General features: G+C 34.7%; 1 protein-coding gene across 1 annotated transcript in view; it reads right to left on the bottom strand.

Annotated features, from left to right (window-relative positions):
* XRCC6 (X-ray repair cross-complementing protein 6) overlaps window positions 1–17,814 on the bottom strand; it is a 63,468-nt gene that overhangs the window by 33,907 nt on the left and 11,747 nt on the right. The window contains exons 10-17 of the mRNA XM_051216264.1: window positions 15,030–15,354; window positions 13,391–13,572; window positions 12,506–12,756; window positions 8,056–8,427; window positions 7,185–7,403; window positions 5,572–5,653; window positions 3,394–3,609; window positions 2,532–2,573 (exon numbers count right to left, since the gene is read on the bottom strand). Coding sequence (XP_051066835.1) covers window positions 7,251–7,403; window positions 8,056–8,427; window positions 12,506–12,756; window positions 13,391–13,572; window positions 15,030–15,354 — 1,283 coding nt within the window. The 3' untranslated portion in view covers window positions 2,532–2,573; window positions 3,394–3,609; window positions 5,572–5,653; window positions 7,185–7,250. The remainder of the gene's footprint in view (window positions 1–2,531; window positions 2,574–3,393; window positions 3,610–5,571; window positions 5,654–7,184; window positions 7,404–8,055; window positions 8,428–12,505; window positions 12,757–13,390; window positions 13,573–15,029; window positions 15,355–17,814) is intronic.

The raw sequence follows: 17,814 nt of genomic DNA, 5'->3' as shown, positions 1-17,814 counted from the left end.
TTTGCATATATTACAGAATACATGTGATGTTTACCCAGTTAGCTGAACCCCATGGAAAGTTCAAATATTCAATCTAATGACTTAATCTCTCATGTTATAACCAGTAAGCGCTTTAAATAAATGCTAATTTCAGTAGAATAATACTGAAGTTACATAAATCCCGGCAACAACTTAAGCTAGAGAATGATGTTCTTTAGAAAGTACAAATCTAAAAAAACTGCCTCAATTAAGAAAAGTATTCAATTACATATATATTCGATCAACAATAGAAACGAATGCACAAGTATTGGTTTTTGCCAAGTCAAAAATTCAACCTAAATCGTAGATATTTTCAAACTATAACAAACGATTATTAACACATAAAGAATGTGGGTTTTTTCGCAAATTTTCTGACATTTCTTTTTTTAATAAGTGAAAATACATTTGCACGATGTATATGACATCTGATACCTGGTATATATATATATATATATATATATATATATATATATATATATATATATATATATATATAAAAGTATGAGTACTTTGATGTCTAATGTGACTTCTTTTTGACTCACGAATATCTTCAATAGAAATCCAACAAAAGTTTAGCTACTAAAAAAAAGCAGTTGATTTGTAAATACTCTAGTAGTTTGTGTTCAGTGGCAAGCTGGATTAATTTAATGTGCCAACGAAAAGCGGTACATTTTTAAGTAACATAGTATAATGGAACTTGAAGAACTCTGTATCACTGAGTTATGACACTCAGTTTTATTATATTGTAGCTCTCAGTAGTTAATAATATTATCATAAAGTTGTCAAGCATCAGTTATACTATTCTATTGATAATGATCGCTGTATATATATTAAATGAAATGGAAATGTACTATTTATTCATCTAATTTAGTCCTTATAGAGATTTAAAAATAGTTTAAACCGGTTATGAAGCATTACTTTATATCTCGATGATGTGAAGTTTGTTTAATCAGTTAACCAATCGTGAATACAACTGAAGTTGGAACACATGAATACTGGTCTTTATTATTATATTTCAACATTAACAGAGAGATGAGAAATTGGCCAAAATGGTAATCGAAAAAGTCGAATCAATAAAACTTACAACCAATATACAAAAATAATAAACATGGTGAATATAGCCCGTAAAAGACACAATTAAATTGACGAACAGAAATTATGAAAAGCATTATTGAAACTCAGGAATTAAGGTAAATAATGAAGTGACTACATCAATATCATTATAACAGAATTGAAGAGATGTCATCTAAAAATACCAACTACAGATTATGAATACTGCGAATACATGAACTAACACAACTAATATCAGTGACCTCATGAAATGATGGAATTGTGTGGTCTGATACAATCAACCTTTTTACAACTTCATCTCATACGATGCAAAGTTTTTATTAGACAGTAATTGCTCAATAAGAGCATTCAAAGTCATATATTTTGTTAGTTTACATTTCACAGGATTCTAAGGATCTATCCAAATTTATTATTTATTTATTTTAACACATAGATATTGGTACAAGGAGGCACTAAACACATATGCGCCACAAAAATCTCATTCGATATGTGTGAGGGCTGTGATACTACCCGGGTGCCAAACCGAAGCACGTGGTTTTCTTAGGGGGTCACACCCGGAGCCTTCGACCTGAAGGTCTGATCCACAAGGCAGTGGAGCATCGTAAGGAGATGCAGTCCCATGGGAGCCGGTGATCAACAATTGGTTCATATGCCATTTGTTCCCGCAGGATACTGGAGCCCATGTGCACCATTGGTTTGGAATCCGGTTAAAGTGCCAGACATCCGCTTTTCGTCCTCTCAATTTCGTAAACAACACCCGTGATGCGAGGCAGTGAGTAGGACTTCCCTGGCAGAAGCTATATACGCGTGGCCATGTGAGAGCATTTCGAGAGGGAAAGCGGAACTCTCCCCACTCTCGACCGTACCAGGGCATTTGGGGGCGATCTATCCAAAAGCCCAAAAACATTCATTATACTAATATATCTCACAAATTGTCACCTGATCAAATGTGACTACAGTGTTGGATTGTTATGAAATATATCCAAGTTATTCATAACTAGTCCGAAATGGTTAACTACAGTCGGCAACGATTTCGACAATTTATACTTCCATGTTTATTGGAACATCATTTTAACACAGAGAATGTAATGTATTGCTTATTCGAATGATTTAAACAACGGAGAGATATCGGTATAAGGTTGTGGAGAATAATGAATTTTATTGGAATCACGAATCAATGTAAGTTTGATAATAATTGGAAACCTAAAAGCAATGAACAGTCGTGTGGGATCCCCCATAACCGGGAATCAGGCCCAAGACCTACAGTATCCTGACATTTTATCAAGAAGTTGGCATTATGATAAAACAAACTGATTATGTTCATGATCGAAAATATGAAAAATAGAAGATTATGGAGGGAGATGTAAACGATTGTCACCAATCCAAATTAGTATCATACTATTTAATTAATATGGAAAATTAGTTAGGAACTTTTAACTAACCTGTAAAACCATAATATTCTTCATTTCAACAGATGACTCATTCTTTAAAAGAAAGATAAAAGACAATAATATATAACAAATATACTTTTTTGCATATGATATTCCTTTCTAATATGGAACTCATCAGAAGTGTACATCAACGAATATAATAAGGATGAAAGCCAAGTATCATTAGAACCCACGACGAGTTCTTGAGTTTTGGACTAACACTTTACCATTCCAACTTCAGTCGATTTGCGCGTTTGCCTAACTATCATCTGTTGCCATTGGTGATGTTCATCTTACACTCTACATTAATCATAGTTTCTCACTAAAACTCCTGGAATTAACACTTGAGGTTAATCACTAGTAAACACATGATGGTTGCTTTTATAGATAATTGCGGAAATTCTTAGATTCGAAGTTTTACATTACAAATTGAACCTAATTAAAAACCAGGCAGCACTGGACAGCTGTTTCGTCCTGTTAAGGGACTCCGTAGCAGTACACAATCATGACTCCACAGCAGTCATTGGAGCCAAGACCTTAAAATCTCGAGGTGAATACTTAATCGCTAAGACCATATAGTTTATATGCCGCTTATTTATTTAAAATGATGAGATACCTCTTAAACATAAAATAAACTGACAATTTATCTAAAGAGGTATATTTAATTGAAATTTATATACATCAACATCAGTGGGTGATATGAAACAAAACAATTTCATTAAGGAGTGATGTCAGATGGTGAACTATTGAAAATTAAGAAGTACTTTAGATAAACCTTGTCATGTAAGGAGACAAACCAATGAAAAGAAAAAAAATTAAAATATTTCGATTAAATAAGATAGTACAACTAAACGTTAGTAACAATAAAGCTTACTGTACGCATTAAAACAAGTCCGATCATATCAAAAGGACTATGAAGTGCTTTATTCTGTTGAAATGTTTGACAACATAACAGACTTAAATCAAATCCACTTTTTACTGATGATGAATCCACTGTATTACTACTATTTAAATCGAATGAACCATGTAACCCAAGCATTGTCGGCGTACAATCAATTAAAAATATTACACCAGAACGCATGTCTTGTAGCTAGATAAAAATAAAAAGGAGAACAATTTACAATTTAAAGTCCATACAGATAACAAACAAACTATTATTTAATGTTGTATGATTAGGGACCAAATAGTTAAAAACCAATCAATAATCCACGTTTGTAAGCACCTAACAGGGAAGAAGTATTCAGGGAATAACTTATTTCTTGGAAAAAAAGCCTAGGTACTTGGCTTTCAGCTAAACTGTTCGAGTAAGTAATAATGATGATATTAACGCAAAAGGGTTTGTATAAATTGGTTAATTTCGTAATTTACATCACAAACTGGTTTAGTTGGACAACCATTGAGAACCAAGAATCATTGGACAGCTGTTTTGTCCTAGTATTGAATTTCCCAACAGTGAGTATTCATATGCCCTATCAGGGATATAATCCAAGACCTTTAAATCTCGCCATGAACACTGGTTCGACAACCAACGACTATCATTTCTAAATTTGATCAGTTCACGATGCTGTACAACCATCTTCCGAAGCAGCTAAGTAGTCATATACTAAGATGAAGAAACTGTATGGTGTTTCCTGGCTTTCAACAGTTGTCTAAAGTCAGTTCATGATGTAATCTAGAAAAATAGTGGTACAACCTGGGTGCTACTACCAACATGGGTGAAACAGAATCCGAACCCTATTCCCTACCAATCAAAGCCAAATACTTGAATCAATGAGCCACTATTTTACAAGAAGCATCTAAATCCTCAAAACATTAGTACAACACTTTCTGTTGATAGTCTAATATGATAGTCCCAATTTTGAGGCCTCACCTAGTTGTGCTGACATACTTAGAAACTCATTATCAAAGTAAAGTCACCACTGTAGTTCTGATAACATGAAACTCATTAATTTGTTGGAAGGTCGGGGATAGTCAACGGAAAACCCTGGACATAGATTTCATCCTAGTTGACACACCACAGCCACGGGTACCTATAATCTTTATAGGACTGATTCTTTCACAAGTCAACTGAGGTTAGTTAATCTAGATATGGATTCTAACATTTACAAGTGACAATATGTTGTATAACCGTTCAACAAGTGATATCTATCGTAATTCTTTAACTGAGTTGGTACAGTTGGAAATCTGATCAATGTTAGGTTTGGGTTTTGACAAGAACATCCTACACCAGGATTCAAATACATTGGCCCCGAATGCTCTGGTACGACCGGGAGTGGGGTGAGTCAGCTCTCACTCTCCAAATGCTCTCACATGGTCACGTGCATACAACCACTGCCACAGAAGACCTACTCACTGCCTTCTCGAGGCATTACCGTTGTTTACGAAATTAAGAGGACGAAAAGTGGATATCCGGAGCTTGAACGGGGTTGGTGAGTATGGAGGATCCACATAGGGGAGTTGGAAAATCCTGATTCCAAACGAATGATGCACATGGGTTTCAGGATCCTGAAGAAGCAAATGGCATATGAACCAATTATTGATCACCGGCTACCATGAGACCACATCACCTAAAGCTGCTCCACTGTCTTGTGGACTAGACCTTCAGGTCAAAGGCTCTGGGTGTGACCCTTAAGAAAACCACGTGCTTCGGTTCAGGCACCGGTTAGTATCTCAGCCGTCACACAAATCATTTGATTTATGTGGCGAACATGTATTTGGTGCCTCCTTGTACCAATGTTTATGCATTTAAATAATAAATAATAATGCAAATACATTCATATAACAAGCCGCAAATAGAACAATGTTCTTGTCCTGAATATCACTCTGTTAGCTACTTCCTAAAATACAACCATACCTGTCCATTTAAACTGACTCTTTTAATCATAAATCATACCTTATAATAGATTATGATGAATCAATATTCAAGAATTTTGAACCAAGTACCCCACGGTGGAATTTACAAACATTTCTTCATTTAAATATTATTTTATTTAATGTTCCTCAAATATATGAACAAGTATAAGGAAATAATAAAAACAAATTTATATCTCACAGGTTTACTATTCTGTTCTTGTTCATTATCTTCATTGTCCAGAAACTCTCCAAAATAATTGTCAATACTGGTCATATTAATACTAAAATAAGACAATCAGGATATAAGGTGATGAGTTCATTTATATCAAAAAAGCGGAAAAAATATGATTGTGGCTACTAATAGAATTCAAGAGGCGCATTTTTAACAATTTGTGACTTAACAACTGAATCTATTCATATAGAGTATTAAACACACCAACTCATTCTTCAGCAGATGATAAATCAAGACATGTGAACGTAAATATAGATTCTTAAGAAATAAGTGGCTAAGATATAAATCAGTAATTAAGATTGTTGGTCGAAGTAGGAATTTTTCTACTTTATACTTTGATTTATACTGCTATGACATTAGAATAATCTTAGTGCACAATTTATTCTGCCGTGACCATAAAATATTCTTTATTGTAATTTCACATCAATTAGAAATGTATGTGAAGAATCATATTTCTCGCTATGCAATGATACTTAGTAATCACAGGTCATGTGCTATCGTCTAAAGTTTCCAGGACTCGGAATAATGAACTAGGTCATGTCAATGACTTAATCATCATTGTTGTCTAGATTGAGATATTTTGCGGACCGTAAAGTAAGAGTGATAATTTTCGCAGATTCTAGATGCATAGCATTTTGACATTGTCTTCTGAACCTTTTAAAATACATTCTCAAATCTTCTCGTTCTACACGCTGTGTTATGGTTTTCAACAGAGAATATTAAACTACTGTTTTACTTTCTACCGTATAACACGATAGAAAAGCTCCTCTAAATGTATGAACTAAATGGGTGGATGTGATTGATATTAAACCTCAGATCTAAATATCATGCTAGTTGACGCTCATCATTAAAACATATCAACAGTCTTCGGGAAAATGCACTTCCCTATGTTATTCAAACCAATTTGGCCGCAGCTGCTGAGTTGACTTGAAGGTCGAACTTGCGTATAGTAATCATCCAAACGAGCAGTGTTGGGTAGAAGATTGGTTGCTTTAGACTCAACCATTCTAAGCAGGTCGTTTGAGGAACGGAAAGACTAAATACAAGAAAGTAATGATCCGAGAACGGAATTGTACTGTTGACTGTACAGAGGTGTAACGCCTAAAAACTAGCATCTGCAGCGGTGCTACTTTCCCACAACGAAAGGGGGGTAAAGGCTGTCGACTCTGAAAGTACCACACCTCAACTTTATCCCACAGATTCCTGTCACCGATGGCAATGCCTTTAAAGTATGAAGCCATCTCATCTAAAAATAATTACTAAAAAGTCCTAAGTAGTCATCTCTTGGGTTCTGCAGTCCCAGTCTTAGATTGCTAGGACCACTACTAATCCGGTTTACTTTGCAGGGACCCCAAGAACTGTCCTTCCATGGCGTGGGTGACCAGGGAGCGATAACCGCCTACGCGCTACTAATAACACTAGAGATCATCTCACTCAAGATTCAAACCCATTAACATCCAGCACTAAAGTACATCACCACTAAGCTATTCAGGATACATACGTGTGCACAGATGTATACAAAAATAATTTTAAAAATGTACATTCACAAAAAACGAAATAACATGAAGTTAATTATTTACTTATTTATTTCGAAGTGAAAAAAATGAACAGAAAAGAGAACACAGAATTATGCTTCTTCACAAGTTTCATAAGTGTTTTAAAAACCAATTTACGCAATTCACAAAAACATCTAATGAACATGCTGGTGAATCCAACGGATGTGAATCATATGGATAGAGCAATGTTTCACATGGTACAGTTGGACATAAGGCTTTCAACTTTCGACAGAATGTTAATCCCTAAAATTAAAATAAACAAGTAAATAATGAGACAGAAAATATCACTGTGATAAAGATGTATCGAGTGATGACAATTTACACTAAAATAGATAACTATTAAACAATCTCTTTTTAGTATAAGGGGATTTGTAGAGATTATAAAACTTCAATAGGTTAAATCACGAACTAATTCAAATTAGACAACTGGAAACCCGGAAGCGCTGAACGCCCGTTTCGTTCTAGCACGAGACTTCTCGTTAGTGCGTGTTCACGATCGCACTTGAAGGACTCAAACCTAGGACCTTTAAACTCGAGCGCGAACGCTTAACATATAGACCACTGATCGTGCATCCAATGGTGCTAATATCTAACCTGAATCAACCCATAAAAATGCGCGACCATCTTCCATTGTCTCCAGTGGGTAACTGCCTCATAATCGATATGGTTGAACTTCACTGGTCAAAGCTTCTCACTAAAGCCCCAGGAGTCGTATCTTGCATTTATTCACTAGTGAACAAATAATCATCAATAATATAGGGGGATTTGTGGAAACTGTAGGATTTCTAAAGTTCCGATCACGAAATAATCTTAGCTAGATCAACATTGAAAGCCTGGAAGCACTGGATTGTGGATACTTCGTAAATATTACAACTTGCAATTTAAAACTACTAACCTGACTATTTGGTACACGACGATCTTTCCCACCTAACAGCATTAACAAAGGTACAGACCATGTTTTATCTAAATATTTCAAAGGAGATTGATTTGACAAACGCATTAATTCATTGCCATTCGGTAAATGACCAAGAAACCATTCACACCAATCTGCTAAACCTGATTCAGTATAACACCAATCCGGTATATCAGATGTATCAATAAGACTGACTAAATGAGCCACTGGATTACGAGCTGTAGCTACATGATATAAATTTTTATATCGTGAGGCTAAATGTAACGTTAAGAAGCCTCCATGTGAACCACCAAATAAAACTGCTTTCAAGTTGGACCCAAATTTCTGCAAATAATTCAATGCAAATTTAGTAGCCTAAAAAGAGGGATGCGAGAAAAGAGAGAAGAGGGGATATGAAGTAAAAAAATGAAAAGACTACACTACAAGAACGGTGAATAGATTATTTTAACATTACAATTGATCAATAAAATAATGAATCAACTGATAATAGGCTGAACAGAATAAACAGATAAAGTGGCTCAGAACCAAAACAGAAAACTGGAAACGAAATCAATGAATATCAAAAGATAATACAACTTAGTTGATTGACTTCTGGTTAAATTCTCGTTAATTGCATGAAAACATCATTCATATTTCATACAAAATAAAAAGACTATAGGTGATCTACTAGATCATAAGTAAGAATGAAATTCACCAGGACAACAAGAAAAGCTTATACTGTTGACTATTTATTACACAAGACATTAAAACAGGAACAACTTGTGAGATTTGTGTGATATAACTGTGTTACTCATAAGTAACTATATTTTCAACATACAATTTTTTGTCTGAATTTCATTGGTTAATTGCAAACTGTTCTCTGATTGCTCGATACATTTTTATATGTCCAGACATAAAACTGAACATCTGTGCACAGAGTGAAAAGATATTGTTGCTGATTTTGGTGGAGTTCCACTCTCTGAGCTGGGAACTCTACCAAAATCATCCACCTGAGCTACGAATCTCCACCATCCCAATTATTGCTGAGGTTGCCACCTTGCAGGCGAGTTTTTTTCAACATAAGCTAACTATTATCATAGTATTATTATGATCTCATAGTATTATAGAAACCATTACTATTTATTGTTAATAAATAGGCATTTATGTAAAGATAGGTATATGTAAGTAGGTATGTATATAGGTGCAAAAGTAGAATGAGAAAAAGTAATTAAGGACATACAATATGAATGCTGCTTATTTATCGCAATAATTAATCACTGATATAACGGGATAAAAAGATAAAATTATTAAGGCCAATATATTTTGGGCCAATTCCTTGTGAATTTCGACCACAGTGACAGGCATGAGCTTCATTCAGGTGTGACGCTTTAACGTCAATATCTTCTTCGTTCAATATGATAAGTGTGAACTTTCGTTTAGTCTGACAAATATATTCCCTGTATCAGCTCTTAATTACTTACTTACTTACGCCTGCTACCCGTTATGAAACATCAGCCATCCACCACCATTTTCTATCCTACTATGTCCTGGATAAGCCTTTCCATTTGTTCCCGATAGCTACCCATTCTTCTGATGTCTGGCTCCAATTCCCGGTGCAATGTGCTCTATAGTCTGCCTATTACCGTTTCCATTCAGGATTAAGTCATAGCTTGCCTTGTAATGCAGTTTGACGATTTCCTCAGTGTGCGTCCAATCCACTTCCAACGACTTTTCCTAATTTCCTTTTCAGATGGAAGCTGGTTTGTTCTCTCTCACATTAGGCTGTTACTAATGGTATCCGATCACCGTACATTGAGCATTTTGCATAGACAATTGTTTAGAAATACTAGTGCCTTTTAGATCATGGCTGTGGTAGTTCTCCAATATGTCAACTCAGTAAAATAGAACTGTTTTGATGTTCGTATTGAAGATTGTGACTTTGATACTGATTGACAGTTGTTTTGAGTTTCATACGTTCTTCAATTGTAGGAATGCTGTTTTGCATTTTCCAATCCTTGCCTTCGAGTCTGCATCAGATCCTCCATATTCATCGATGATGTTACCCAGATAAATGAAAATTTCCACCTCTTCCAGAGTTTCACCGTCAAGTATGATTGAGTTGGTGTTATCCGTGTTGTATTTGAGGATCTTGTTTTTTCCGTTGTGTATGTCGAGGCCTTCGATCGTTGGTGGAGTGAGTTATTGGAAGGTTTGTGGATGCCGCTTCGATGGTCAGTGAATTCAATGATGCTGATCTAGTCAAGAGTTCCTCAAAGTGTTATACCCATCTTTTCTTCCATTCTCAAACCCCAGTGATTGGCTTGCCTTCTTGGTCCTTGACAGATCTCTCTGATTTACTACATTTCCCTACCAGTTTCTTCGTTGTGTCATGTAGTTGTTTGTTATTCCCTTCTCTCGTAGCTTTTTTCGCTGTCATTCCTACCTCTTCCATGTATTTCTGCTTGCTGGCTATAATACTCCTGTACGCTCTCTTATTTGTTTCTGTGTATTCGACCTGTGCCTTGACTTCCTCTATTCTTGTTAGGCTGTTGTTAATTACTGCCTTCTCGTCTTTCTTTAATTAAATCCTCCCCACGGTCTCCATAGAGATCCACTCCTTATGATCATGTTTCTTGAAGCCCACAACCTCCTGGAATACTGAAGTCAGTGCTTGTTTGACCAGTTCACAGTTGGTCTCCATAGTAATTTCCTCTTCTTTCAATAGATCTTATAAGACTTGGAATGTGCTGTTGACAACTATCTTCAATTCGTTAGGTTTGTCAGTATCTCAAAGAAAGGCTATATTGAACCTTTGTAATACTGTTTCTCCAATTATCTAGTGCTTCTTTTGTTTCAGTTTCATCTCGGCCACCAACAGGTGGCAATACGAACCTATGTCAGCTCCTCTCTTGGTTCTCACGTCTTCTGTTGGCCTTGTGAAATCTTTACGGATGCAGATATGATCGATCCGGTTCTGTGTAGTGTGATCCGGTGAGACCCATGTAGCATTGTTCATGTATTTGTGGAGGAATATTGTGCCACCTATAACCATTTTGTTGAATGCGTATATATTTGCAAGTCTCTCGCAATTCTCGTTCATTTCTCACAGGCAGTCCATGTCGCCTTCATGACCGTTGTTGTCCAACCCAACTTTGGCATTTAGATCTCCCATCAAGATCGTAAGGTTCTTTCCTGTGCACTTCACTATAGTCGATTGCAGCCTCCCGTAAAACTGATCATTGTCGTCGTTGTTGTTATCATTGGTGGGTGGATAGCACCGGATAACATTCATTGTAATCCCCTCCTTCGTTTCGAAGAACGCTTTGATGATCCTGGATGCATGAGACTCTCATCCCATAAGTGCTTTTCACACTTCTTTGGAAAGTACCAGTGCAACTCCCTGTGTGTGCGAAGTATTTTTTTGTTCATGGCTAGAGTACAACAGCATCTTTCCTGAACCTATTCCTTTCTGTCCAGCTTGAGCCTAATGAGTTTCAGTGATTCGGAGAACCGCCAAGTTGTATCTCCTCGCTTGCGCAGTTATTTGACACAATGTCCAGATATTCCATGTACTCATACTAATTGTTGCTTTGGTTGTCAGAAGTGGCATCGGCCTCGCGACTTTCGAATAATCTCGGCTTCCATCATGAGGTGTCATAATTCTTCTGAATGAAGATCCTTTAGTTCTCAGCGCAGAGTTTAAATTGTTTAACTTTTTTATTCTGGTTAGCGTTTTTTTAGCAAAGTTGTTTTCTACGGGATAAGGTTGCTGACCCCATATCCAACCCTACTCATTTACCCAGGCTTCGAACCATCAGTAACCCCAGAAGAGCTACAGGCGGAGTGAACAGCTCAGGTGAACTATATTCAGTAACTTGACGTATTTATCCCTGTGTGATATTATTGTGTACAAAAATTAGTGCATAAATGGTTATATTTTGATTTCACAGAGACGTGATTTTTGGACTATTTTGGGGACGCGTTTATGTAGAGCCAATTTGTCTACACTTCACTAGTTTTTCATGTTCTTACTTTTCGTCGCCCTTTCCGAATGTCAAGTAAAAGCAATCAGACGGTAGACATTAACAAGGACGAAATCTCCAGACATAACAATAACAAACATTAGCAGATGGAAAATTCGATAAATTCTACAGTTTTGGATTTGATATCACTTTTTTGTAACTGTCAGAAAAGAAACTTGGGGCAGACAATCGGGGAACAGTTAAGATCCCTTAGATATCATTTAGATATCACAGAGACTGTTTCAGATATAATTTGTACACAGAGAGGAATTGTCGTCGTTCAAACACTAATTGTGTGACACAGAGTCCGTCTTTCGAATAATAAATATAGGACAATAACTTCACAAATTCTATGTAAATTGTTCCAGAAAATCGTTGAGTTGGTTTATTTTATGAGTGAAAATAGAGAAACAAATTGAAAAATCGCTTACTTGAACACAATCGGACACATCTTTTTCACTGATATATCCGATTAAATCTTGGACAAACGCATTGCCATAACCAAGTGATCCACGATAATTAATTAATAAACAAGCAAAGCCTACCGAACAAAATCCAGCGATCATCGAAGACCAAGAAGCACTTGAATGTGCATGTGGACCACCATGAGGCATTACAATTAAACCACGAAGTCTACATGCTACAATTTCTGTTAGATCTTTTGCAAATGTGAAATCGGATACTGAAAAATAGCATTAAACAGTGTGAAATTTCATTCATCTTCGAATCAATGATGAATTGTACACTACAGTTAGACCAATCTACGTATTTAAAATTTTAGGAACATAAGTAAAACGAGGCAATCAAATTAGAACTCGAATAAATAAAATGAAACGAATTTATATTCATTTATTTTCTTCATTATATGCTTATTTTGTGTGTTACGTCATATTATTTAAATAACACTTAGTAGATTGAGCTAGGCTTAAACATTTAATTAACTTGTATACTTTAACGCATAGTTTTTGTTAGCTCCACTGAACCATCGAATGTATACATTTCAATATTTCAGTCTATCTTTCTATTCTTAACAGAAATTCTTTTCTAACCACTGTTTTTCTTATGTGTGACAATTTTTGAAATTTTGTCCAGTTTGAAAAGCTTGTTTGATTACAAACCACAGGGTATAACTTATTTTTGCTAATCTCTAACACTCAAGTATGACACAACTATAAGGTATTATTCAAGTGATGAACTTCCTCTAGAACTTTCCTTTTGATAGAATACTTGATATCTAGACACTATACAAATGAGAGTTAATCTATAAACTATTTCATACTGTCAAAAATAATCATAATTAAGTTAATAAATCTTACCATCTATTTGTTGAATTGAACCATCATCTTGAAGTATGGGATGAACTAGTAAACATTCAAATGAATTTATTTGGTTATCTGATTTATTTTCCAGTTCTATTTGATGAATTGACCAATCAATACCTTTCAATGAACGTAAATGATTTTGTTTTAAATCAATTCCATCAGAAATGATTAACCATCTAGGAAATTAAAAATTTAGTAAGATATACAAGTGAATTGGTTATAAATGCATCATACATGTGAATTGTTGTTTTTTTTTAAAAAAAAAAGTGATTAAAATCCAAGTTTAGTGTTTTCCAAATGACCATTTTTGTCAATTTACTAATGTATATATAATTATCAGTATAGGGGTTGTGGAGATTATTAAGTTTTGGATTGAGATCATGAACCGATTGATGTTAGACCACCGTTGGAAACCTGGAATGTTATTTTACTAAGAGACAAGATCTCAAATGATATATGTAATGCGAATGAATAATTCGTACAATGATATTTAAAATGGAGTTGACAAGTTTATCATATCAATCTATACAAATCTAACTGTAAATAAATTATATAAAAATTAATGTACTCAGGTATTAATTTGATTTAGTTTCAAATGGCAAATAAATCCTCATCTATCCATTTTCGTTTCCCTAATTCCGTCATCCAATTCATGATTATATACAGCAATTGAGACACATCCTAAAATAAAATAAAACCTAAAAGTTGATTCAACGGACGATCAGCCGGAACACAGATGTTGAATATCTAAGCTATTGAATTGTAACGCTATAAATTTCAATGTATTTGGATTTAAAAAAAGAGAAAAGTAATGTAGATATACTTTATTCAATGGTAATAAATAAATTCACACAGTAAACTGTAAGTCGTATATATATATATATATATATATATATATATATATGTATCATATGACTACTAAGATTACATGGTTCTGATGTTAAATTTAGATGAGTGACCAGCAGTTCAAACCAGTTTATCTCTGTGAGATACAACCACATGTATAATACAACAGATATATAATAACTCAATTGATATGGTCCTATTAATCGACACTTGACGCAAAATTATATCTCCATTCTAAACCATTCATAATTAACTAAGACCGTAAAACAAATATATGTTAACCGGAGTTGTTATATCCCATTACCAGGACGAGATGAAATTAACAAGATCAATAGCAAACGAACTGAAATAATGTAGTAGCATTGACAGTGAGAAAAATTGAATATTGAGTACGCATTTTGAAAAGACCGAATTAAAAGGTATGTATAAAGGTATACTAGAATTCAAGGTCGAGAGGAAGATAGAGTGAATGCATCTTAGCCATGTCACTCAAAGTCTCTAACGATTGGTTAAGATAATTTTGCAGACCTCAGCAGGTGATCTGCATGAATTAACAGTCAATGATTTCATGGAATAATATATCTTGGTTTAAGCTCCCATAGCATTCTTCCAGCCTACTTCGATACTAGCAAATATTGTCTGTCGAGGTAAGCAGTGGTTAAAAATATGCTGCAGATATCCTTAACACCTCAGTTAATAAAGATTCATAACCTCACCCTAAGATTTAAAGCAGTAATTTGAAACTATTAGTACATACATACAATAAATCAGAGTATGTAGCACTTACGGACGCTGATTAAGATCAGAAGACAAATTAGCATAATTCAGATACTTTAAATTTAATACAGCTATATGCTGTGGATGAATTGGAGAACTGACAGAGACCACTAGAACATCATCGTAAACATCTAAAATTGATAATGATGATGACAACGTAGTTCCATCTGATGATAAATACAACTTAGGCAGTTTATATATAACTGGTCTTGATTGGGCAATGGATTCAGTCACTGAAATAAGAAGTCCAACAACCTCGAATCCCCAACATGATGAGACTAATACATGTTGTCCATCACTAGACCAACAACGATCTGCTAATTTACAATACAGTCCTAAAGATATAATACGACAGAATAATACAAGAATTCAGTTATGCGAACAGCCATTCACTCAAATGTATTGTCTATTGATCTTTCATTCTAATAACTGAAAATTGTTCACCAAATAACGATACCATACTCCATAAAATATAAAGATAAGTAAAGAACACAATGAAGCATGCAGCTATCAATTAATAATTTATAGAGAAGATTCATGAGATTCGATTCACATACATGACTTTCAGCTAAAGTACTTTGTGTGTGAAACGAAACGATGCCATTGCCAAGTTGCTTCAACCCAAGTATAAATGAACCATAGTTTGAACTGGGAGTGCATTCAGCGTTCAATAGTCAATTGATTCAATCACTAAGTCACCATTTCATTAAGTTATACAGTTGATGTTGAATAATTTGAAACAATCAACAAGAAGCCCTATATCTAAATCCTGTACTTATTCACAATTTATCAATGTAAGCAAATGTAAGGATCAAGATTCGAGTAACATAAAGCTGGAGTCAAATACATTATTATTACTAACATTATTATTATCGAGCTATAAACTCATGTAATGGCTTAATTTATTAGGGAACAAATCAGCCACACTATTCAACTATTCAATATTGATCTAGTAATATACTGGTCTAACCGTCGATCTTAACTGATTTCTGTCAATCAAATTTGCAATATGACAAAGTGGATCTTTTCCATTGCCCCCCCCCAGTTGATATGGGCTTAAATGTTAATAGTATAAACTGCTTGCTACCAAGTAATAATTCTATTTAAATTTCGAAACTTCTCAGTAATACATATATCCATGATCCTACGGCAAAAACTGAACTTAAACCATTGACGTTCGGCCGACAATGTTAGGATTCGAATTAGCAATACGATTACTATAACAATAATTAACCGACCAGTTTGTAGACTAAAATCGTACAGGAATGCATTATAATGAAAAAAGAAAATTTCATAGATCCTATCCTAGGCTGGAGGAAACTCGATGTTAGATAATAGATCAGCAGTACTAACACTGAACTACGCACTACATAACGAACATACTCAATTAACGGACAAGCGATTAAGAACTGGATATAGACTGGAATAAGGACTTATTAACACAACACACAGCATCTAAAAAGTGATGTCAAAGTGGAATCGATTTTACATGTAAAATAATCTCTTAAATTTAGTGTAACTGGATGTGCATGCCTTCTCATATTGACTAACCATGACTTACTTTCACCTAACATGTCAGAATAAAAACCAGTACCAAGTTTGTTAGATAAATAAATTTATGGTAGCTAAATAACTATTGAAAAGCCAGAAGGTGCTATACAACCGTTTCGTCTTAGTAAGAGATTCCTCAGCAGTGTTCATTCACGACCCAGCTTAGAATCAAAACCAGAACTTTCAAGCTTCGCACTGAGGTCAGTCAGTGAGGTAAACTACAAAACTCCACAATCTTTACAAACCCCCTATACTAAAACTAAAATTCCATTCAATAACCTGAAATTACAGATTTTTTATTACAAGATGAAATTAGTGCTAACAATTTCAAAACAACGTAAATTGCCCATCCTCAAATTCGCTATTAATCGGTATGGTATTGAGGAATAATTCAGTTTGGCTGAAGTAAACAACCCGAAAGTGCTTTTGTAATAAAAAGTAATAACTGTTGAACAAAAATGGTAGTATTTAATCCACTATTCGTCTCCCTTCACATCTTGAGTCACCAGATCTTCTCAGATTTCGTTTTCTTTTTTCGATACCTAATCTTCTCTACTACTAATGATACTGTTACCACTTCTACTGATCTGGGATTTTTCTTGATCATTTTATCTTGCTGTGCTAATGTAGTGCAGCAACTTGAACCGATGCACATATCTGCCAAGTTCTACTTTGACTGACCAAGTTGCTATTTATCATACCCTAAATAACCAGATAATTAAGTAGTAATCTTCTGTCTTAAATGATGAATGACAAATTTGAGTAACAGTATGTACACCACGGCAACTGGAATACAGGTACACTTAACTAACGAAATCCAAATGAGACAGAATAGATATCAAATATAACCTTGGAGTTTAAACGAAGTCAATCAAATAGAACACTGATTTTCAGTCAGACAATCTTTCATAAATATAGATTAATTATCGTGCTAATTACAGGTATAATCTAAAATTACTTTAAGCTTACAAAGAACAAGAATAATAATGAGTCACTCTGTTACCCAAAATCATTTATGGAGTAAACAGTTTCATCCATACGAAAAGAAGTTATACAATTACGATCATGATGTAACACTTTAATCCAATGCAAATTCTTGCCATAAAATGTCAGTTACATCAAACTTTAGTATCGGAACAAACGATTGGTAAACCGAAAAAGACCATGAGGAATTACGAGTTTGTATCATTCAACTCTAGATTTATTTTTACTCTGGAATATAAACCATTGGATGCCAGATCATT

The sequence above is a fragment of the Schistosoma haematobium genome, chromosome 4 (assembly GCF_000699445.3).
Source record: "Schistosoma haematobium chromosome 4, whole genome shotgun sequence".
Lineage (NCBI taxonomy): Eukaryota > Metazoa > Platyhelminthes > Trematoda > Strigeidida > Schistosomatidae > Schistosoma > Schistosoma haematobium.
The sequence above is the reverse complement of the archived record's forward strand: the minus strand, read 5'-3'. Positions and strand labels throughout refer to the sequence as shown.